The 23,362-nt window shown below is 47.6% G+C and overlaps 1 protein-coding gene across 1 annotated transcript in view; it reads right to left on the bottom strand.

Annotated features, from left to right (window-relative positions):
- The window catches only part of ADORA1 (adenosine A1 receptor), a 341,025-nt gene extending 318,697 nt beyond the window's left edge, over positions 1 to 22,328 (bottom strand). The window contains exon 1 of the mRNA XM_078644122.1: positions 19,518 to 22,328. Coding sequence (XP_078500248.1) covers positions 19,518 to 19,858 — 341 coding nt within the window. The 5' untranslated portion in view covers positions 19,859 to 22,328. The remainder of the gene's footprint in view (positions 1 to 19,517) is intronic.
- Positions 22,329 to 23,362: the final 1,034 nt, after the last annotated feature.

The following is a 23,362-nucleotide window of genomic DNA, read 5'->3' as shown; positions in this document are numbered from 1 at the left end:
GGTCGGGTGGCCTCGCGCGCTCTATCAGTTTTCTGGTAGCTAGAGGATGGTTAGGGACTAGTTGAGAGTAAGGCAGGACTAGTTAGACTAGTTAAGTCAGAAGCTGCTATTATATTAATGCTGCTATAAGAGCGGCTGTTCTGAGGGAACTGATCACTCTCTTGTGAATACGCTGCTGAAATTCATGAATTACTGTATTGTTATTATTCTTGTTCTTATATTGTTATATGTACTAATCCATGCAATTGTCAACCGTCTTGTTTCTTGTTGTCCGAACTCCCCGGGGAATTGAAAGGGCAAGTGGTGAATAGAATCCATTGTCCTGAGGTCACAGGTTCGAGGAAAGTTAGGTGCAGGTTAGGATAACCGGGAAGCACTAACTAGGGTTTTCTGAATACATGTGTGAATAAATGACAGTAACGAGGTTCATTGGCAAAATTCCCATAGTGGCGTAACCTAGTAAGGGTCACATCGGAAAAGTAGCAGGTTCCTCGGAGCTAGCGTGAAAGCAGAGGGGTCCGCTGAGAAACCTTAAACTCGGAATATATCCCGGAAAGAAGTGGATGAGTTTAGGGGAATAACAGGTTCACCGATGCTAGAGTGAAGGGTAGGCGGAAGAGATCTGCCCGCAGCGAGTGAAAAGTAAATGGAAGTAGTTTACTTGCTGTAAAAGAATTCTTACTCTGTCTAGACACTTGAGCACTGTGGCGAATGTGTATTTGTTGTAAAATAACCAAGCACTGAGCACTTTAAAAGAAAGAAAGTTTCCGTTACCTTGTGAAGGGAGGGAGTCAGTCGCGAAGCGCCTCTGACGTCACTCTGTGTCGCGCTGGGATTGGTAGACGCAGCGGGCGGGTAGCGGAGCTGAAATTGTAAAGGAGGGGTGAGCGCCGGAGCGTGGGAACTGTCTCACGAAGGGGCCGCGCACCCATTGGCGGAGCTTATTTTGTGTCGCGCACCCATTGGTTGCACGAATTTTCTGAAGCGCGTTCTGATTGGAGGTAGTTTGTAAACAAAGTTAGCGCAGAAGTCGTATGTGGCACTCGCGGACTACAGAGACGCGACCTGATCCAAGGCATCTAGGGTTTGAAAGGGATCAGTGGAAGGCTAACAGATACGATATTATGTACGGAACCAAGAGAAAAATGTCCCTTGTAAATAAGGTGAAAAATTATTTTAAAACGGACAAACCGATTAAATCTAGGGAAGGTGTTCTTGTCCCAGCACCCAATACTCCCGCCTCATTCATGATGTTTGACCGAGGGTACAATACCTGTGTGTGGCTGGAGAATTGGGTGAAGTATACAAAGGATGACGGAGTATTGGCTTTTCCGTTAGATGGTACTTTCAATGGTAGGATCTTATTTAATTTAAGAACCCGAATGAATGAACTGCATCCCAGACCAAGACTAACGCAGTATGAGGCATTAGAGGAATGGGAGATTGAGGCTTTTGAAAGAGAAAGACCCCGAATGGACAAGGGTTTGACCAAGTGGTACCCCAGGCAGAAACAGGAGTCCAGGGATAAAAGGATGAAACAGTGGAGACAAAGCATGATTGTTGAGGGTCTGTTTCCCATGATGCCGGCATGTCATAACATTGGAGCGGGTGAGAAAAGTACTGAAAAATGTAAGCATTGGGGGGCCCTGGGGGATTCAGATGATGAACTAAATGATGACATCTGTACCAGAAGTCCGCCACCCTACAATGAGGGAACCCGACCTTCCAGTGTAGGAGATGTTCCCCGACGCCACTTCCTAAAGGAAGAAGACAGGTCCCTGGGACTGGGAGGGGGTGGTCAAGTATTGCCCTATCCTGAAAAACCCGAACCGACGGAAACAAGGGATATATATCCCAAAGTGCCCGCGAGCCAGGAAGAAAAATATTCACGTACGAAAACTTTTTTCCCCAGACCCTTGTATGAAAGCGAAGAGAAACCTTCGAATTCAGGACTGCCTTTTGTTCAACCTCCATATAGGGAAGAGCGCAGGTCCTTTAATACTGGAACTTTATTCCCGAAACCAAATTACGGGGGAGGACCAAGTGAAACGCATCCTACTGCCCCGAGTTTTACTCCTCCATTGAACCCCCAAATATTACATGACACAACTTTAAGAAGGGTACTAGTGGAAAAGGAGCAAGAGGCTCTAGCTAGACAAAGAACAGAAATAATTCAGAAAATTTCTCAGATAAATACCAGTCCTGAGGCATTGACTATTCCAGTAACTATTGGACCGGTGGTCCCGTTATACGGAAATGGTCAGGGAAATCCGATTACTCCAGTTATGACCCCAGTCATGGCAACCCCGAGACAGGAACCGATCATCATAGATGATCAGTCCAGTGAATGCGAGTCTGAAGTTGCGTTTTTGGAATTGCCAAACAAACAGACTGTAAAGGGAACACAGCAGAGGTATAACCCTTTTAATACAAAGGAAGTTAAATTAGAGACAGCAACAGGTACTAGGAATGTCTCTCTGGTAACTCCGGATGAAATTGAGAGTTGGAGTCGTGAATTAGAAAAGCAGACTCCGCAAACAAAGCCTTTAGACCTCTACAAGCTGAGGGTTGAAATAGAAGAATTAATGGCAGGAAATGTGGGGTTGGATCGATTAAATACCTACTCTGAGGAAGAATTGTCGTTCATATGTAAAAGCTTTACAAGAAACACCAGAGTGCTCCACGAAAAACTGACCGAAACAGCAGTTAGTATGGGGGTAGATATCTCAAAATCCAAGCCCTTACAGAAACCGTACAGAGCAGACTTCTCAGACAAAGATATAGAACACCTGAATGTGGCAGGGAAGAAGTTGCAGATTAAAGAATTAATGGGAGTACTGCAGAAATGGGGAGATGTGGAAAGATGGAGAAGCAGGTGGGCGAAAAAGAGGGAAGAGGTTCGCTCCCGACAAGTGACTCCCGAGTTTGCTTTAAGAGAGGTAGAAAAACCTGAGCAGTTATGCCCCATGCGCGAAGTTCCAGGGGGAAAATATGTGCATGTCCCCTGGTCTAGGCAGGATATTGTGTCCTTCACGAACGATTTTCCAAAATTACGAGAGAAACCAGTTGACTGGTACAGGCAGGTGGAGAGGTTCGTGAAGGTACAGAAATGTCTGTGGAAAGACCTGGATGGGTTTTTCGACATTGTGGTTCCAGTAGATTTATGGACCCAGTGTAAAATAAACATAGATTGGCCCAGTGAAGAGTATCCCAGAAACAAGGAAACAGGGGAGCCATCAAAGGAAGTCATGCGAAAATATGAGCAGGTAATTCAGCACTTGAAAGAAAAGGTGCCCGCTAAGGAAACTGATTGGACAAAAATAGATAGAACAACACAGGAAAGGGACGAAACAGTGCACTCCTTCTATGAGAGGTTATTGCAGGTATTTAAAACATACAGTGGTATTGACAACATCGACCTGAAGGATATGACGCACTTTATTTACAGGTTTGTAAATGGTTTAAGACCTGAAATTTGTCAGTGGATAAAAGACAATAAAATCTGTTGGCATACTAAGAAAATGGATGAGGTCCTGCGGTACGCTAAGTACTGCGAGGACGAGATGGCAGAAAAGAAAAAGGCCCTTAAGGAGAAGGTTATGTGGGCTCAGGTGAAGCTCGCAGAACAACAGGAAAAACAATTGAGTAACATGGTTAAAAATGATGAGAACAAAGGTCCTGGGGGAGGGGGTGGAGGAAAGCCCCGGGCCAAATTTAGCAGGGAAGAGGCTATGAAAAAATTTCCCTGCCATCAGTGCGGCGAAATTGGACACTGGCGAAACGAGTGTCCCCAATTAGTCGATGTTAATGAGAAAACTCCTGATTTAATTCCACAGACGCAGAAAGAAAGACCAAGAAAGACTCAACCCCAGGTAAAAACAGTTCAGGTGCCTCGAGCACCCAAGCAGGTATACAGGGGAAGACAGGCAGAAAATGAAGAGATAGAGGTTTGGGAAAGCGGGGAGAACAGAAATACAGCAACTTCGCAGTATCTGCTGAATGATACCTTCCTTTGTAATGATCAGGACTGACGGGGCCTGAGAGGGGAGGACGAGGAGTGCGTACTTGGCGCTTCCTTGCCGGTAGACCAGTCTGGACCATATATTGAAGGAAAGGTTGACGGAAATGATGTCACCTTTCTGTTGGACACTGGCGCTACCCGTTCTACTGTAAGAACAGTGGACGTTCCAAACCTACCCCTCTCGGGAGAAAATATCCAAGTAGTAGGTGTATCTAATCAATTGATTAGTACTCCTGTTACCGAACCAATGGAGATTTCAATTGGAAATTTTAAACAGATGCATAGATTTGTCGTCTGTGACACCAGTCCAGTAAATTTACTGGGACGTGATTTGCTGTGCAAAATGAACTGTACCATCTTTTGCACACCAAAAGGTGTTGAAATACAGACCCCAGATGAAGACGGCATTTATAAATTATTGTTGCTTAGACCTGACTCAGAAATTAAAAGATTGACCCTGCAGGACTTGCCCCAAGAACTACAGGAAGCCGTAAAGCCAGAGGTGTGGGATTTCACTGGAAAGGATGTGGGGTTGATGAAAGATGTGGACCCCATACAAATAGCCATCAAAGACAATGCAGTATATCCTAACACTAGGCCCTACCGAATGAATGCTGAGGTGAAAGCAGGTGTCACTCTGGAAATACAAAAATTATTGGAAGGAAACATCATACAGGAAGTAATGAGCAGCCCATGCAACTCACCGATTATGGGCATCAAAAAGCCTAGTGGCAAGTATAGGGTAGTGCAGGACCTGAGAAAGGTTAACAAAATTGTAGTTCCTTGTTGCCCTATTGTCCCGAACCCTGCAGTAATTCTGTACCAGATTCCTTGGGATGCTGAGTGGTTCACTGTGATTGATTTGTGTCATGCATTCTTTTCGATACCCCTGCACCCCGACAGCAAATTTCTTTTCTCATTTGCTTTCGAGGGTCACGTGTATTGTTGGAACAGGGTCCCTCAAGGGTATACAGAGAGTCCCTCTATCTTTAATCAGATCTTGAAAAAATGTCTAGAGACTTTGACCTTACCTGGGAACTCTGTCTTAGTGCAGTATATAGACGACCTTCTATTGGCGTCTAAAAGTCACAGGGACTGTGTAGTTGACACCATTGCCCTCCTAAATCACCTGTGTGAGAAAGGGCATAAAGTGGCCCCTGACAAACTACAGTTCTGTGCAAAATCAGTGAAATATCTAGGACACCAGATAGAAAAGGGTGTCAGAAAAGTCACTTCAGAAAGAGTGAGAATAATTCAAAAGATGCAGTTGCCCCGTACTCAAAAAGAAGTCAGAATGTTCCTGGGTGTATTAGGGTACTGCAGGCAGTGGATTCTGGGATTTGCAGCCTTAGCCAGGCCCTTGATAAAAATGACCACGAGAGGAATGCCAGATGTTGTACAGTGGGACGATGAAAGTCTAATGGCTTTCACAAGATTGAAAAACTGTCTGTGTACAGCCCCTGCGTTGGGAATGCCAGATTATTCCAAAGAGTTTGCACTATTCTGTGACACTCGCGATAATTGCGCATTGTCAGTCCTGACTCAAGAACATGGCACAACCAGGAGGCCTGTGGCCTATTTCTCTGCCACACTGGACCCAGTAGCTGCTGGGTTACCAGGCTGTCTGAAAGCAGTAGCTGCTACCTGTGCAAGTTTGGAACAGAGTGAGTCCATTGTCATGGGACATCCTGTGACCGTGTATGTTTCACATGGAGTGGTAATCTTATTGACCAGAACTAAAACACAGTATCTCACCCCTAGTCGGCTGACTAAATACGAGAGGATTCTTGTGGGTGCAGCAAATGTGAGCATTGTTAGGTGCGGTATTCTGAACCCTGCCACCTTACTCCCCGACCCCTTGGAAATGGAAGGTGGGGATGATGATGAACATGATTGTATTGACCTAACAGAGTTCAGTACCAAACCACGCCCAGACATAAAAGAAGTACCATTGCCTGAGCATGATAAAGAACTATTTGTGGATGGTTCCTGTCTAAGACATGAATTAGGAGGCTTGAGTGCTGCTTATGCAGTAGTGTCTTTCACAAAAATTGAACAAGCAGGTTACCTATATAACATCAAGTCTGCACAAGTAGCCGAATTGATAGCCATGATAATGGCTTGCAAAATTGGGAAGGACTTACGCATAACAGTGTATACTGACAGTCAGTACTGTTATGGCGTTGTGCATGACTTTGGCCAATTATGGCTGCAGAGGGAATTCATGACTTCCTCAGGTACTCCCATTCGGAATGCAAAAGTTGTTCATGACCTTTTAGAGGCCATCCAGTTGCCCAAAGAACTGGCAGTGGTAAAATGTACTGCTCATCAAAGGAGCATGGACAGAGTATCTCTGGGAAACGATTATGCTGATCGAGTGGCTCAATGGTGTGCCAAGGATCGGTATATTGTAAATCCAAAACGAGGGGGGCCAGGAACCAGCTGCCAGCTTCAGGTGTTTGAGGAAGTGCCTACATGGGATGAGGTGAGAGAGTGGCAGGAGTCGGCTCCTTGGCAAGAAAGAGAAAAATGGAAGGAGGATGGCTGTAGACCGAGGCGTGTGGATGGTGTGATTTTGGGCCCAACTGGTATGCCGGTGTTACCCCGACACTTGCTTGGCACAATGGCAAGATTAATACATGAAGGATCACACATTGGTAGGGATGCCATGATTCTGGTATTTCAACAGACTTGGTACAGCAAGAAATTCAGGGAGGTAGCAGAGTCCCTCTGCCAGAGGTGCCTGTCATGTCAACAGATGAACCCAGGCAAGAGGACAATGGTTGAACTGAGCAAGATTGGGAGGTCAGGGGGTCCCTTTATAAAAATACAGATTGATTTCATCACCATGCCCCATTGTGAAGGAAAGCGATATGTCCTTGTCATTGTGTGCGTATTTTCGAAATGGGTAGAAGCTTACCCTACTCCCAAAAGTGACGCACTGACAGTAGCGAAGTGTTTACTAAAAGAACTGATACCTAGGTTCGGAATACCATGCATTATTGAATCAGATAAGGGTGGACATTTCCAGAATGACATACTGGCTGAACTCTGTAAGGCCTTTGGAATAAGGCAGAAACTCCATTGTGCATACCACCCAGAGGCTTCTGGAATAGTGGAACAAGTAAATGGAACTATCAAAAACAGACTAGCAAAGCTGACAGATGCTACTGGCATGAACTGGGTGAAGGCCCTGCCCCTGGTCCTGATGGGACTGAGAAGTGTTCCAGACCGCAAGACAGGCCTAAGTCCCCATGAAATCATTATGGGAAGAGTGATGAGACAAGCATGGGTGCCAGGAAGCAAACTGTTGAGTATTACTGATGATTTGGTGCTTGAATACTGCAGAAGATTGGGTGACCAAGTGCGTTCTATCTCTCGCCAGATTGGAGACGACGGCATCCTTAATCCAACGACTCCTCTCCACAACTTGGTTCCAGGAGACTGGGTCAAAATAAAGAAGCACACTCGATCAAGTTGTCTGGCACCAAGGTGGGGAAAGAAACGCCAAGTAATCCTGGTGACAACCACTGCAGTAAAAGTCGCAGGTGTTCCCCAGTGGATCCACGCCGGACACACCCAGAAGGTATTGCCAGACAAAGGATTTGAAGAACCAGGGCAACCAGCAGAGGACCCTGAAGAAGTCAGACCAGTAGCAACTGACAACGAGCAGCCCAGCACCAGTCAGGTTGCAGGAACAGCAGACGTTGGCCCAGGAGTAGTTGACTGCGAACTGCCAAGAACCCAGCCTGCTGAAGAGGTCCAGGAAACTGAGCCAGGAGTAGCTGAAGACGAGCTGCCAAGCATATGGCCAGAAGAATGGATACCGATGATTGATCTGACCGAAGATCCTATCAGAACAAGAGAACGACTTAGTGAAGGTAGAGAGTGGACTAGTCAGGAAAAGCAAGGCACAGGCGAAGATCCTCAGCCACTTGAGATTCAAATCAAAACTGAGGAAGGAGAAGGTCAGACAGGGACAGAGCACGTGATTGATACAGATCCAGTGAATAAGACTGAACAAATACCCGATACTGAACAAGTACCCGATACTGAACAAGTACCCGATACTGAACAAGTGCAGGATACAGAGCAAGTGTTTGATACTCCTCCGCTAACTCCTGATGTGGATAAGGGACAGACTAGACATAGAGTAATAGTTCGAGCAGAAGAAAATCAAGAGATCGAAGTGCTTGAACAGGATCAGATAGGGTTAGAAAAACAGGTTCAGGAAACAGAAACAGAAACAGAAACAGAGACAATTGAAAGCCAAAAACAAAATATTCCTGAACAAGGCCAGATTAGCAACCAGGCAGAAGAATTTGATGCTAGCCCTGGAACTAGTCAGATAAGGGAAGTAGAAGAAGAAAGTGGAGAAGAATTACCACAAGATAAAGAGAATAAGAGAATAAGAAAAGAAAGTGAAGTCAAAGTACCGACTAAGAGACTAAAGAAAAGAAACAACCTTGAGCCTAGGTTTGTAAAAAGACTGAGACTAAGGATAAAGACAGTGGAAGAAAAACGTGCAGAAGCAAGAAGAAGTGCTCGAATAGCAGAACAAGAAGAAGACTCTTCCAAAAGAAGGAGTGAGCGAATAAAAAGACAAAACAAAAAGTACAAGTCTCCTGAATGGACACTGGTTTTGGAAGAACTTGAAGATCTTGATATAACTGACGTAAGCGACGGAGAACCTGTCCCAGAGTACTCAGCTGAAGAGGAAGACGAGCCACCGTGAATTTGCACAAAGTAAGCTAGTTGTGTAAAAAAGTAAAAAAAAGAGGGGTGAGAACACTCCTACTGAGCTAAAATGTCTGATTCAACAGTGAATGGTAGTCCTAGTTGCAGCCGTTTTAAGACGTGTTGCAAGGTGTGTATATGTAGTGTAGTAGTGCTGATAGTTATCTGGATAGGATTAACAATTTTCATTCCCTTTGCTGTAAGTAAAGATACTAACATTGTCCCTACTGAAGTTGTAAATACTGACAATGAGGAGCTGACAACACAGAGTGTAGAAAGACATGAGAGAGCATTGAGACAAACTAAACGAGACTTAGAAGCATCAGATGAGAAAGGACTACATTACCATGGAATGAAAAACAGGACACATTTGAATGTTTTCGCAAACTTGTTAATACACTATGTAGAAACTATGGAAATTGAAGATTGCTATGTCTGCATGAAGCTACCTACTTCGGTGGCTGAAGGCGTGACATACCATCATCTGCCATTGACATATGGAATTTCCTGTAGCATTTTAGCTAGTTTATTTTACAAAAGGGGACCGTTACAGTATTATTACTCTAACAATGACGTGATCTTTTCTGAACTTCCTATACGTGGGAACTTGAATCCTGTACATACCAAAACTGACACCATAAGATATATGGGAGACTACTTTCTGACTATAGGGAACATTGACATAGCAGACGCACACAGAGATAACTTGACTTGTTCTTTGCGTGAGCAGGAAAAGATGTTCCTGAACATGGCAGAGAAAAGGAGAATTAAAATTCAGAAGAAGGCTAATGACGAAAGTCAGAAAAAGCCAAAGTGGGCAGAAAACATGGAAGGCACCTCATCTGGTAGAGCGGGTCCTGCTCTGTTGCTGGATTTTGAAAAGAAAGGCAAGCTATGTCTTCACCGCGAGAAGACTAGCTATTATAATAATGTTTTCATTGGTTCCAGTGAATGCGAACATAATTACAAGGTAATTGGAGGTTGGGGTTTCAAAAATGGGTCAGAGCCTGTGTTTCCTGGAATTTATTACATTTGTGGGGACAAGGCTTATTTCAAATTGCCGGATCACTGGTATGGGAGCTGCTACTTTGGCATTGTTTTCCCGAAAATATACCATGTGAATGGAAAAGCTGGAAGCAATGAAGATACTAACGGCTTAGTGCGTAGTAAAAGAGAAAGTATAGGTGAAATTATGGGTAGTATTTTCAGTGCACTGATACCTGGAGTGGGAGTGGTTCTGAACACTCACAGAATTTGCAAATTGTCTACTATAGTAGATGTGCTGTCTACTGAAACAGCTCATGGATTTCTGCTGGTCAATACTGAAATGGTTGCGATCAGATCAATGGTTTTGCAAAATCGACTTGCTCTTGACACCTTATTAGCGAAAGAGGGCGGAGTCTGCCGGATGTTGAAGGCGCAACATTGTTGCACTTATATTCCGGATAAAAGTGTACAGATCAAAAGATATGTGAAAAACATTACTAATTTGGCAAAGGAACTCAAACCACTCGAGGTTGATAGTGCCTGGAAGAGACTGGTAGATGGTCTCTCAAATGTAGGTCATTGGCTTGCTAGCATAGGTAAAGGCGTATTATTCAAAATTCTGATGCCAATTGGTATTATAGGTCTTATTATACTTTCCATTTTCTTATGCTGTAAATACCGCAAGCGCACCAAAAAGCATGAGGTAAATGCAAGAGGAGTGAAACGAAGTGTGGATGAGATTGAATTAGAGGAAGTGAATGATCAGATATACAAAAAGGTGAAGACTTCTCACCCTGCTAAAACTGAGAGAGAAAAGTTAGAGCGGTTGCTGGAAGAAATAGAACTTTATAAAGTGTGAAAGAAAGTTGGCATCTGGTTCCAGTATAATTTGTGATGATAGTAGATATCATCAAAGAGGGGATTGATGAAGCAAAGCTTTGCATATTTTGCGGCTTGCCGAAATCAAGAACCTCATTTATGTGTAATAAGGTAACCCGTGTATGTTTTACTAACGTTTATATTTAGCTTAAGTAAAATTTAAGACGCTTGCCTATGTGTATTTCTAATGAAATTAATCCGTGTCCTTTTAAAAATGGCCGTCGCTTGTATTTTAGTTACTGCGCATGCGTCAGCCACACTCACGTGTCCTGACGCGTCTGCTGAAGTGGAGGGAAAGTTATGCGCATGCGTAATTCATAGCTGTGCTTATCATGTGGTACTGCTCGTGCCACTGCTCTCGTGTCCGTGTCAATGTAGCTAACATTTAATGCAATTAAGTTTATTTCTTGATGATGAGTTAAAAGTACAAACCCTGTGATGTGTTTTCATAATGACATTATTATGTATTAATTTGTTTTCGCTTACTTTTCATGTACCGCGGGAAATGGGGGTCTGAGTGAGAGGAGAGCCATATTGGAGGTCCCTTCTGCGCCTGTGCGACATTCGGCAGCACGAGGGACCTTGGCTGATGGAACATAGCCAGCTGGCAGTGATGGGCGAGATGCTCCTGAGAAAGTCACCTCTGCCCTGCGAGAACAGCGAATGTGGCTCCTTATATGATACATTGTTATATTGCGCTACTGTTAGCTCATGGGAACCCCAAATCTGCTAGGCGGTACCCAAATATGTTAATGAAGGCTTCAATTCGCGTATTGTGATTGGTGTGTTACCCAAACCCTACCTTAGGACCAATCGAAATTGAGGGATTCTGACACTTTGCAACATTGGGGGGTGGTACACTGTCCCCAAACTGTATATCTACCCTGGGTTCACCTAGTGAACCGTCCGACTTGTCTGGTTTAGCTGACCTGTCACTGACCCAACGCACGCAATAGGTGACTGAAGATACAGAGCGCTGCGGAGCACTCTGTCCGAATTTGACCATAGACTAAGGTTCTACTGAACCTTAAAGTGCTGGCAAAGCACTTAGCTGGGAGTTCGCTGACCCAATCGGGGTCTTGATCGATAGCTGCAGAGCGGGTGGAGCGCAGGCGTTGCTTCCGAACTGTGGGTTCCGGTCCTGTCCTGAAGAGGGTCCTGTCCTGAGGGTTTGCTGTCCTGTCCTGAGGGTCCTGTCCTGATTCCTATTCCGAGGGTATCCTGTCCTATCCTGGGTGTCCATTCTACACCTGCTGTCCTTTGAGGGGTATCCTTCCTTGAGGGTTTCCTGTCCTTAACTGACCCGTGGCCAGGGTTTGGTTTCCACACCTTTTTCTAGGTAAATATTACTCTGAACTTCTTGAAACTCTTGCACCTTCTGAATTTCTAACTTTTGCTAAAATAAAGTTCAACATTGCATATGTTATGTTTCCATGCCTTTCCGCAACTATTGAACAGTCATTTATAATTTTGCAAAGTTATTCCTATGTCTTCTCATTTGTTAGAAATCATATTTTGCATAGCAGTGTGTCATTTCCTGATATGGTCTAGAACTTCGTTGCCTAGGTTGTTCAAAGGCCCTTTCACCTTAAGTGAAGCGTGTTATTCATTATAAGTTCTTCTATAGTCACACACACTTAGTCTATCACTGTCTAGATAATACTGACTTATATAGTATCTTTTATCGTTACATTTTATTAGTACTTTGATGATTACTCTGTCATTATTTCTTTATGCATATGTGATTTACATTATCTTGATTATTGATTGCCTTGTTTTATTGTACCTCATGCAAGAAAATAATGAACTTTAGATAAACATTTTAAAACTTCCAGTTGTCCGTGGTCATTTAAACAGTATTTGAATGTTATTTGGTTGGGTTTGTATTTTGCTGCCTTTCCTTTACAGCTAGCTCCCTGATTCATTGTGGTCATTAGGCACCCGCATCGGTGGATGGTAAGTCGGGTGCACCGAAATTTGGTAGCAGGGAACACACACACACCAACTTGATAGAGCTCGTGAAGTCACCTGATCGATGTATATGGAGATTTGAAAGTATATGGGCCCTGAAGCCGGAAACGGCGAAAACTGTTGGTCGGGTGGCCTCGCGCGCTCTATCAGTATCACTAGACGTGGATAAGGCATTCGAGTCAGTGGAATGGACCTTTCTAATCGAGCTCATGAACAAAATGAGATTTGGGTCCAAATTGTTGAAAAGGGTCAAACCACTTTATTGGAGCCCCAGGGCATGACTCAAAGTAAATGGAATCCTCTCTTGAGTATCCCCGATAAAGAGAGGCACAAGCAAGGATGCCCCTTATCGCCAATGTTACACCCACCATAAACACCCAGGCGGAATGGATATGGGTGGATGCCCAGGTATGGGGATTGAGATAGAAAACCCCATGGGAGGATCGGTTATTGCTATATATGGATGATATCCTGCTGTATCTAGTGGACACAGAGATATCCCTGACAAGAGTAGGGAAGATTTTTGTGATATACAGGAAATACTCTGGACTGGGAAAATATTGGGAGAAGTCCCTGACATTTCTGGTGGACGGTTAGATACCACCTGGGCACCTCCCCATGCCACTAAAGACTGCAGTTCACCCAGGGGCGGCTCTTCCGTAATGGCGGAGAAATGTCACCCCACTGAAAAATAAAATGATAATAAAACCATTTTCGTATCATTTTATTTTTCATTACTGCCAGCCAAGGTTAGGGTAGGTGTGGGGCCATCCTGTCGAGTGTCAGGCGTTAGGGAGGAGTGTTGGGCACTTGTAAGTGTGCATGTAAGTTTGGACGGCCGGCGGTCTTAAACTGTCCAAACAGACATGCGCACACATGCTTCTCTAACAAAGCCCCAGGCTCTCTGTGCCTGAGCAAGCATCAAGTCAGCCCGCTCAGGTTAATCACGGCCCTGCTCTCATGCTGTTATTATTAGCATGAGAGCAGCCCTGCGATTGCACACTGGGAGCCTGTACAGCGTGACCAGTGTCATGAGAGGAGGACCACGGTGATCGGCGCAGGAACAGGTATGTGTTTTTTTAAAATTATTTTCTCCTCACTCCAGCCCCCCCCGCCCCGCATTCACTTTGCCCCACCACCCCAAAACTGGAGCCACCACACTGACTTCACCACTTCTAATACCTGGGATTGTGGATATTCAAAGGTGAAAGAACACATTACAATTTGACCCCATTACTTAGCAGATTAGAAATGGATATAAAACATTGGCAGGCATTACCGCTCTCACTGATGTGCTCAGTGTCGATTTTTAAAATGATTGCACTACCCATATTCACATACATACTAAAATATTAAAAGGCAGCCCAAGTAAGTACAGTAAACAAATGAGCATATGCCACTTCATTTAGATTAGACCAAGCAGCACTGGATGAGAAAGGTTACCTCCACTTCCTATATGGAAGAAAGACGGCAACAGACACACCAACAGCAATGCCAAAATTGATTTTGATCTGGGGTAGGCTTCAGTGAGAAATGGAATAGGCAAAAAGATTGACCCTGAAGATCTCCCTATGGCTAGGTACAAAACTGGGCCCAGCTAATAAACTACCAGGTTTTGGAAAGTGGGACATGATTGGCCGCGCCACACAAGAGGCTGGGTGGGATGCAAGCAGTATAGTACCATTCGAACATTTCAGGGACGAAAGTGACAGGACACCCACCCGCTGAAAGCAAGGATTCCCCAGGAGCAGGAAACCAAAGGGGACTCTCCCCTGGAAAGACAGTTACTGGATAGACATATGATCACAAAGGCCATTTCCCTCATCTACAACACATTGATGAGAAACACACAGACTGAACTAGTTAAATTGTGGTCCCACTGGCATACAGATATAGGGGTTCCAGATGACGATGACTGGAAGGATGTACTGAAATTCCCTCAAGAAGTAGTGATAGGAGTGCACGTTCGCCAAATTCAACAAAATAATTACACAGGGTATACTATGCCAGGCTACTCCTACACTAAATAGGCAGGGCAGGAGGTGATAGGTGTCTACACGCTTGTGGTCAGAAAGGACTGCCCAAAAATCCAACGATTCCGGGAGGGGATACGGATATTGTACAGACTAGAGCAAGCAGCGGGTGCACAGATGGGCGGGTAGGCACCGCTGGTGCTACTGGGAAATATGGCGAAATTCAGTTATAACATTGCACAAGAATCTTCGCATCACCCTGGGTTTCCTATTTGCAAAAGAGGAAATTATAGGAAATTGGAACAGTCAGAAGTAGACAGAAAAGAACACCGAGGAGTTGTGAATTGTTTGTGGTGCAGACTGCGGCTGAGGACCACTTAGAGGTGAGTGAGCCAACCAATTAACAGGGAGAGTTGAGACAGAGCCAGGCCAAGGGTTTGGCTCACTTTTAGAGCCCATGAATAGGCCGAGCCCTGAAAATATTGCTATGTAAATCATACAACAAACATCGCGTAAAATATGATAGTCTCTTCAAAATTCAAAAAGTGCATTTCTTCAACATGTGGAAGCTTTGACATTATGTCATATTATAGCACTGCACAACAAAGTACTTACTAAAAATTAAAGATTTTAAACTTGAACCATTAGTGCGGGAAGAGGCAATACAGTTGTCATGCTAACCCAATACATGGCCAGATTATTATAGAGCAACATTATAGTCTATTAAATCGAACAAAATAGGTTTTGTACAACTGGTATTCTGAACTGACATATTTGAAAGTGTTTTCATACAGGATAATGACGAAAAAGGAGTTTTGGTGCAATTAAGTATTTGCCTAAGATCACACAATTAAAGTTGTGATTTATCCAGTTTTTCTAGTTTAACTTTGTAATAATTGGCCACTAAATGGCTATTTATTTCTCTTTATTTTGTTATGTTAATGCTTTGTTTATACCTATTTATACATTGTTTGTATAGCCCAAACTCGACCTGAAGGTATTGGATCACTTTTATTTGCACCAGTTTCATTACAACAAGGTCACATTTATTTTTATGGGCACAGGAGATTAAGGGGCATATTTACGTCTTCTGGTGCATCTCTGCAAATCAGCAGGGATGCGCCAGAACAGATGCGTCATGTAATCCCCCCCTTACGCCACCACAGATGCGTCGCATTTACAATGCGGCACACAATGGTGCAATGAGGGGCAGATGCGTGACGCATCTTGAGGCGCACGGGCGGTGCATTGCTGGAGTCACGTCGCAAGCGCGACGCAACTCCTTCAATGCACAGGGGCCGCCCATACTCAACATGGTGCCTCACTCCTTAAGGCGTAAGGATTTTATGCAGCAGCGTAGTAAAACTGACTCAGTGAAATCTTGTAGATTTCACTGCATCAGTTTTACGGGGCTTTCCTGCGAGGGATCGCCCACCCTGCAACAGAACGCCCACATGAAACCTGACGCAGGTTTCATGTGGCGCAGGGCTTTACAACGTGACGCATCTGCCTAGATGCGTCACGTTGTAAATAAGTCGCAACGTGGCGCATGGTTTACGCCGCCGCTGCGTCACAAAAGTGACGCAACGGCAGCCTAAAAGTGTCGCAATGGGCTTGTAAATCTGCCCCTTAGTGATTTGCCCAGAACCACAGGATGCTGGGTCACTGCGGAGACTCAAACCTGGTCCCCGGCTTCCAAAGTCTGCACGCTGTCCGTAACGCCACATCCTGGGTGAAGGGAGGGTGAGAGGCAGAAGACACTTGAAAGCTCAGCCCGAGGTTCCAACAGCTCCTCGAGCCGAGCCAGAGCCACGTTCAGGCTCGAGCTTTCAGTGATTGGTCCACCGCTGGGACCGCACACTCGCCGCACTGCCTGCCATGCCGTGTCCTGCCATGCCCTGCGCAGTTCTGTTTTTTCAGACTCTGCTGTTGCCTGACGTCTGCTGGCAAACACATCAAGAGCAGCTGCCTGCAGAACCGGGGATTCCGGTCTGCATCAGCGCCGTTTCATTATTGATGGCTGAGCACTGCGTCCGCATGGTTAGGGACACCGCTGTTGTTGGTTATCGATGGTGGAGAATATTTGCCTACAAAGTTAGGGCATGCTGCTGATATTGATTTTGTTCATTGACGTGTTCATTATGCCCCTCGAGAGTAACACCAGTGCCATGGCTTCAGACGTACTGGAGCAATCTGACGCCTAACAGTTCATCTTGCTCCTGGGTGGAATATAGGCGGTTAATAATCATCAAGTAATAGAACAATTCTTCTACTCCACTTTTGTGAATTTACAACTTCTCTGCTCCATTTTCGTTAAATCAAAATTCTTCCCTCCACTTTTGCGAATCCACAAATTCAATCCTCCATTTTTATGAAAGCACAAATTGTCTCCTCCACTTTTGTGAATCCACAAATTCTCTGCTCCACGTTTATGAACCTGTAATCGTTCCTTAATCTTGGCACCTGTCCTAGGTTTTCACCTGATGGGGTTTGCTTTTCCAGGCCATGAAATGTTGCTTATGCAAAGAGTGAAATTTTCAGGTTTTACCACTTCATATGCCAATTTCAAGCTACTCGTGTGCAATCTCTAAGCACATATCTGAAATGCACGCGTGCATTTCAGGCATTTTGCACTGGACAGAACGGCTGATTTTTCACTAGCGTCAATCCACTCGTTTGCTAACCATTCGTTTGTGAATTGGTCCGAGGACGCTGAGCTAACTGCAGGCCTCCCAAGGTCTAGAACTGACTTTGCTCTATGTTGCACTGCACATGCCCTGTGGGCAGGTTTCATACACAATACTTGGAGCTGTGACACGTCACCCAGATCTAGACTGAGCCTCAGAATTGAGATACCCGCATCCAAGTTCTACAGCAGGCTGGATACCCAACATTTCTTCTTCCTCCATATACCTTGGTGAGTGTGGAGGCAGCTAGTGATAGAGCTAAGATCTTCTAATGGAGCGTCAGAGTGCCTGTCTAATGTCCATTCACCACTGTGTAAATGTTGGGTGCAACAAGAGGGTGCAATAATATGCTGCGGCCAAAACAGAAAATACTTTGGTTCAAGATATCGCCCTTACTGCCTTATCTGACAGCACAACACACAGCCTCCATCTGAGCACCCCTTACCCGGGTATTTAGAATTTCAACCCTCGCTACCGACCCACCAATTTCTGGCACTGAGACTGGCTCAGAGTTCTCTGTATGAGCTACCAGGCAGGCACTGCTGCCCAGATTGCTGTTCTTTTCTATTCCTCTACCAGTATTTGATCAATAGCTTTGAAGGCAGACAGTAAAGATATTACTATGGTGAACATGTTTGTTGACCACATAGTACACAAGAGAGGCAACCATACCGTTTTTAGTACGCTGACTATAGCTCGTGTGGTAATGCAAAATGGGAAGTGGGCAAGTAACACTGGGCACAATTCATCAATTCATCAAACCACTGACCTCTAGGACACCCTGAACCAGGTAATGGAGGTAAATGCACTGCATGGTGAGAACATGTGTCCGCGGTTATATCTAGGCACAGCCGTGCCTCGTGATATAGATCTCTATACAGCTTTATATGTTTGATTTCTGTAAGATGGGAGGTTGTAGAGCTACTCAGCTCAGCTCTCCCCTAGGGCCTGTACATCTTGGCTAACTTCTCTCTAGACCCCTGCCCTGCTCTCGAACAGTTGTGGTTGGTTCTCCCTTGTACTGCCAGCCTCCCACTCCAAGATCTAATCTGCGGTCTGTCGGGGCCTTCCAAGCCCTGGATGAGTGCTGTCCCTTCCCTACGAGACCGCCGCCTTCCCACCTGGAGCTCTGCACCTTTGTCCAGGGCCCTTTCTAATTAAAGCCCTCTTTGGACCACCCCACTCCCTTTCTTTCTCCATTGAGCCATATCCTCGTTTATTTCCCTCTCTGAACCCAATATGACCCCACACTTCTGCACCTTGCTCTACTGGTGGACCCGTTTTTGCTCCTACCTTGCCCCACTCTCCTCCAGGCACAGGCCCTGCCTGCTCTTGAATGCTGGGTTTTCCACCTCGAACACTCCTTCTCCCAGCCTTACTCACCACCCTCTTTTTAGCCCTCACCTTTCTGGGGGTCATCTTTGCTGCAGCAGTTCGAGACTTTTCCTCATCCCTGGTTTTTAGTCTACAAACCTCCCTGCTCCAGTGCTGATTCCCTATCTTGAGCCCTCCCTGCCCTGGGCTGCCTCATCCCCCGTCTCTGACCCATGCCTTCCCTCCCACATCCTTCCCTGCTCCAGTGCATCCCCGCTCTCTCGACACCTCGATTCATCTGGAGCCTTCCCTGTTCCAGTGCAGCCGCCTCCCCCTTCCGACCCCCGCCTTACCTCAATGAAGCCTCCTCCCTCGCCCTCTTAGGCGCTGTCTTTCCTGATTCAATGGCACTCCATTGCTTCTAAGCCCTGTTTTCTTTTCGAGATCACTTTCTCCTAGAGTAAGAAGCCCCTGAGCACAGGGTGTTACTTCAGTGCAGTAACATAAAGCTCTTTTCACAGAGTTGATTAAACAAGCACTGCTACTGCCACATAACCTGTCCAGCACAGCACCCTGTTTCACCTGAGTCCCTGGTCCACTCATGCAGCCCTCCTTGCACCTGTCATGCCCTCTCGCTGCTGAACCATGACGTCACTCCTCTAGCCCTCCTTGCTCTCCTGCTGCCTTCATTCCCTCGGGTCCTGCTGCTGCGGCCTAGCGTGCTCCAAAGATCCCCCAGTCTTCTAAGCCTGCTTTAAGATACTCCTTGTCCAATGCAGCTCTCTGCTCCCTGAGCCCTGCTTCGCCTCGTGACCCCTCCTTGCTCCTGCCCTGCCCTCTGTCCTGAGCCGGCTTTTACTAATGGTGCTGTAGTGCTTGTTCTCTGTTTCCGGGCCCTGCTTTACCTCCCGCCCTCCCCCAGACCCTAGGGCAGGGCCCTCGGCTCACCTGGTGGGGATCTTGACCCGCAGGTAGCGGTCCACGGCGATGGCCAGCAGGGCCAGGATGGAGCTCTGGGTGAGGATGAGGCAGGTGCAGGCCACCATCAGGCAGCTGTAGAAGCCGGTCTGGAGACCGAAGCTGATGGTGATGGCCAGAGGGATGACTAGCGCGCCCACGGCGATGTCCGCCACCGCCAGGGACACGATGAAGCAGAAGGTGGTGTCACGAAGGGCTTGGTTCACTGTCACTGCCCAGATGACCAGCACGTTGCCCAGCACCGACACCACGGCGATGATCACCTCGATGGCGATGTAGACGGCCTGGGATACGGGGATCCCCTGCGGCATGCTGCCCCGGACCAGAGGGAACTCCCGGCGGGTCTGCCAGCCTCAGCCCTGGAGCGCCCGCGAGCGCATGGCACAGGGGCTCAAGGGGGGCCGGCCGGCTGCGGGCAGTGCCCTTGGCACCGGCTTCCTGTGGCTTATCCAAGGAACTCCCTCTCGCTCCTGAGAGAATTCCAGGGCAGTGCCCAGGTGAGATGCCCTGGATCCTCGAGGGCCACTTGGCAGCCTAAAGCTGGCAGTGCTGTGCAGAGCTTATCCGGGGCACTCACAGGTTTTTGGGGCACCCTGAGCAGGCAGACGAAACTGACTTCAGGGCACTCCGTGTGCTGCTGAGCAGGACTTCATGAAGCCGACACTGCATCCCAGAATCACTTTAGGTACCACACGTGCATCTGAGGCCAGACGTCAGCAGGATGAGAGTGCAGCTGAGCTGGAGTTCCGGGCATTGAAGAAGTGCAGCTCAGTAAGAGTTGGTGTCATCACAAGTGCAGGTGAGCAGGATCTGGGCACACAGAGAGGGCGCTGAGAAAGCCTCGGGGGGCGAGAGGTGGAGCTGAGCAGGGCCTCCGGTCACGGGAGAGTGGAACCCAGAAAAGCTTCAGGGTAGAGTAAGTGCTGCTTAGAAAGGCTCCAGGGTGCGGCGAGAAAACAGATGGGTGGCTTCAGGGCACATGGCACAATGATAGTGCAGTACAGAAGGGCTTCAGGTTTGGTGAAAATTCGACTCTTGAGAAGTTCAGGGCACAGAGACTGGTGCTCAGAATGACTTCATGGTGCAGTGAGAGTGCACCTGAGTGGGATTTCCGGCGCCACGCGTGCAGCAGTGCACTGGGCAGGACTCGGTGAGAGTTGAACTGAGTGGGTCTCGGTGCACCAGACCCGATGGAGAGGACTCGAGGCAACGGCGAGGTGGGCAGCAGCGGGTGACTTTATGACACCATCAGTGCGGCCGACAACCCCAGGTTATGTCCTCTCCTAACGTCGCCTGCTGTGACTGATGCGCCTGAATCAGATGGCGGTGCCCTGCTGCAGACCCGGTGCGTGTGCCACAACCCTGACCCGCGCACGCATGCAGCGTGAGGATCACACAGCATTAGAAGCAGGCTCACTGCGAATGAAGATGGACGGAGCCGGGAACAGCTCGTGAGGTCCGGCGTCCGCTGCCGCTGCGTCCTGGTCCGGACAGCTCCTTGAGTGCTGTGCTGAGGCGCAGCCTGCTCTCCGAGGTCAGCCTGTGCATGGCTGCTGGGGGGCAAAGGTGCACCCCCGGGGCTAAGCCTCACATCCGAGGCATGCACCGTTCACCACGTCCGAGCAGAGCCATCCTCGGGCTGTCAGTGCTGCACCAGCACAACACCTGGCTGCACCACACGGCGCGCTCTCCTCTGCCAGCACGTCGGGCTGCGTCTGTCGGCTCCCAGAGCTAGCTGAAGGTTTTAAGAATACCTGTGTTCCTTCGTGATGTGGACTTGTATTGCCCCTGTACGAGATCCTGTGTGTGCCTGTGATTTCTGCTTTAGATACAAAGTGCGCACGTGCAACAATAACAAATCACGAATAAGTGCCTGTGCTCCAGCTGCAGACACTGTGTTTGCTTATGTACCAGGTGAAGAGCATGTGCGCTTTTTGTGCCAGACCCAGTGTTCCCCTGTGCCCCTCTCCAGATCCCGTGAGTTCACTTCTGACTCAGATCGCTCCAGTCAGTGGTCCTGCATAAACTCTTGATCCAACGTGCACCAAGGACGAGCCCCAGATTCTGTGTGTACCTCTGTCCCTGCTCCACAGCTTCCTCCTCTGTGCCCCTCTAAATGTATGCGCCTCCAGACAGATCCTCTGAGCGTGCGTCTGTGTTTGCTTCAGATGCCCGGTGCGCCCCAAATTCAGCGCAGCATTATTGCACCATCGCCAGATCCTGTGTGCCCGTGCACCAGCCTCAGATTAGTTGTGTGTGCACATGCACCAGTCTCAGATACCGTGTGTGTGTCTCTATGCACCAGCCCCAGATTTGGAGTGTGTGGGCTCGGTGCTGCACACCTGTCCTGCCCTTGCTCAGGGTTCTGTGCGCTCTCATGGACCAGCTCCCGCGCCTCAGCACATGTGTACCCGGGCTGTTGGTCACCAGGGTCCGTCAATCCTGCTCCAGGTCTTGTATGCGCCCCTTGTGCCGCATCAGCTCCTTGTCCCGTCAGTGTACTACGGGAACTCCTTCCTCGGTGTACCGGTGCTGCTGCTCAAGCCCATTCATTCAGCATCCAGCCAGTCATACGGTGCTCGTCACAACTCCCGTCCTTTAAAGGACGTCCGTCGTGTGTGGGGCGGGGGTCCCTGCTCGCCGTCCTGCCTGGCAGAGCTCGCATGAAGCTCTCCCCTGCTCTCCGTCTTCAGCTCAGGTGTCTCTGCGGCAGTCTCAAGTGCACAGACGTGCCCTTCAGCACAGACCGCCGCTCTGCCCGCCTGTCAGCGCCAGACATCCTCGTTGATGTCAGAGTGAAGTTGGGGGAGGGGGCCCACTCTCTTCCATGCACTGGAGGACATGCATTCCCATTCGCCAGCCACGCCCCCTTTGCAGTCTTAGCTGGGGGATTTAACCCAGAATGAAGCCACAAGCTGAAGCGACGTGTATGCAAATGTTCCCATTGTTCAATAGCTGGCAGACAATGGGCTATAAGCTGAGCATGACGTCACCGGCCAGCAAAGCGTGCCCCCCTGTGGACCGACTGTGGGATGGGGTCTACGTACCCTGCACGGTGCGAGCACCCTGCTACCACAACACCTGCCATTCTACCCTTCACATTGCTTGCAATGGTTCTGCTCGCTACCCGAGGTACCTGTTTGTACTCTTCATGGGCATGTGCGTGACACCCACCCTGCATGCGTGCCGCCTTCCGTAGAAAAGAGAGCAGATACCCTCCCTGCCTCCAGCCACATATCTGCCCTCGAGATTACAGCCGTTTAGATACGTCTGAAAATGACATACAACACTGGGGATGGCATACAAGAGGCTCTCACCGCCCGCACATTTCCGTCTCAATTAGAGTTGGTGATAATTACTCACTGTTGAGATCACGGTAACAATTGATCGTGTAAACTGCGCACCGTACACGCCACTGAAGCACAAAGCACCGACTACTCAACTCAGAAGCAAACAGATGTGCGGCCGTGCAGTTGTTTCTACAATAGTACACGTGCGGACGGGCTCCTGATAACACCCAGGGGCGATTTGATACGCGAGTTGCGCTCGCTATAAAAACCCTAACGATATTAAAATAAAAAAATATATATCTGACCCAAAATATCTCTCTCTATTATGAGATGGTATTGGTATAGAACGGTTCCCTTTCTGCACACCCAGTCACCCCTGGGTGCAGCGGGGTACGCTGGCGCCACCTGGCTGCCACCCGGTGCTCCGCGGTGAAGGGCGGGGGCGCACGGTGAATACAGCACGGCGGAGCCCGTGCTCTTGGTATTTGGCAGACGTTTGTGGACACAAGGTCAGAAGGAACGCCA

This window comes from Lissotriton helveticus, chromosome 5_1 (genome assembly GCF_964261635.1).
Source record: "Lissotriton helveticus chromosome 5_1, aLisHel1.1, whole genome shotgun sequence".
NCBI classification, from domain to species: Eukaryota; Metazoa; Chordata; class Amphibia; order Caudata; family Salamandridae; genus Lissotriton; species Lissotriton helveticus.
Note: the sequence above shows the minus strand (reverse complement) of the source record. Positions and strands in the feature narration are given on the sequence as shown.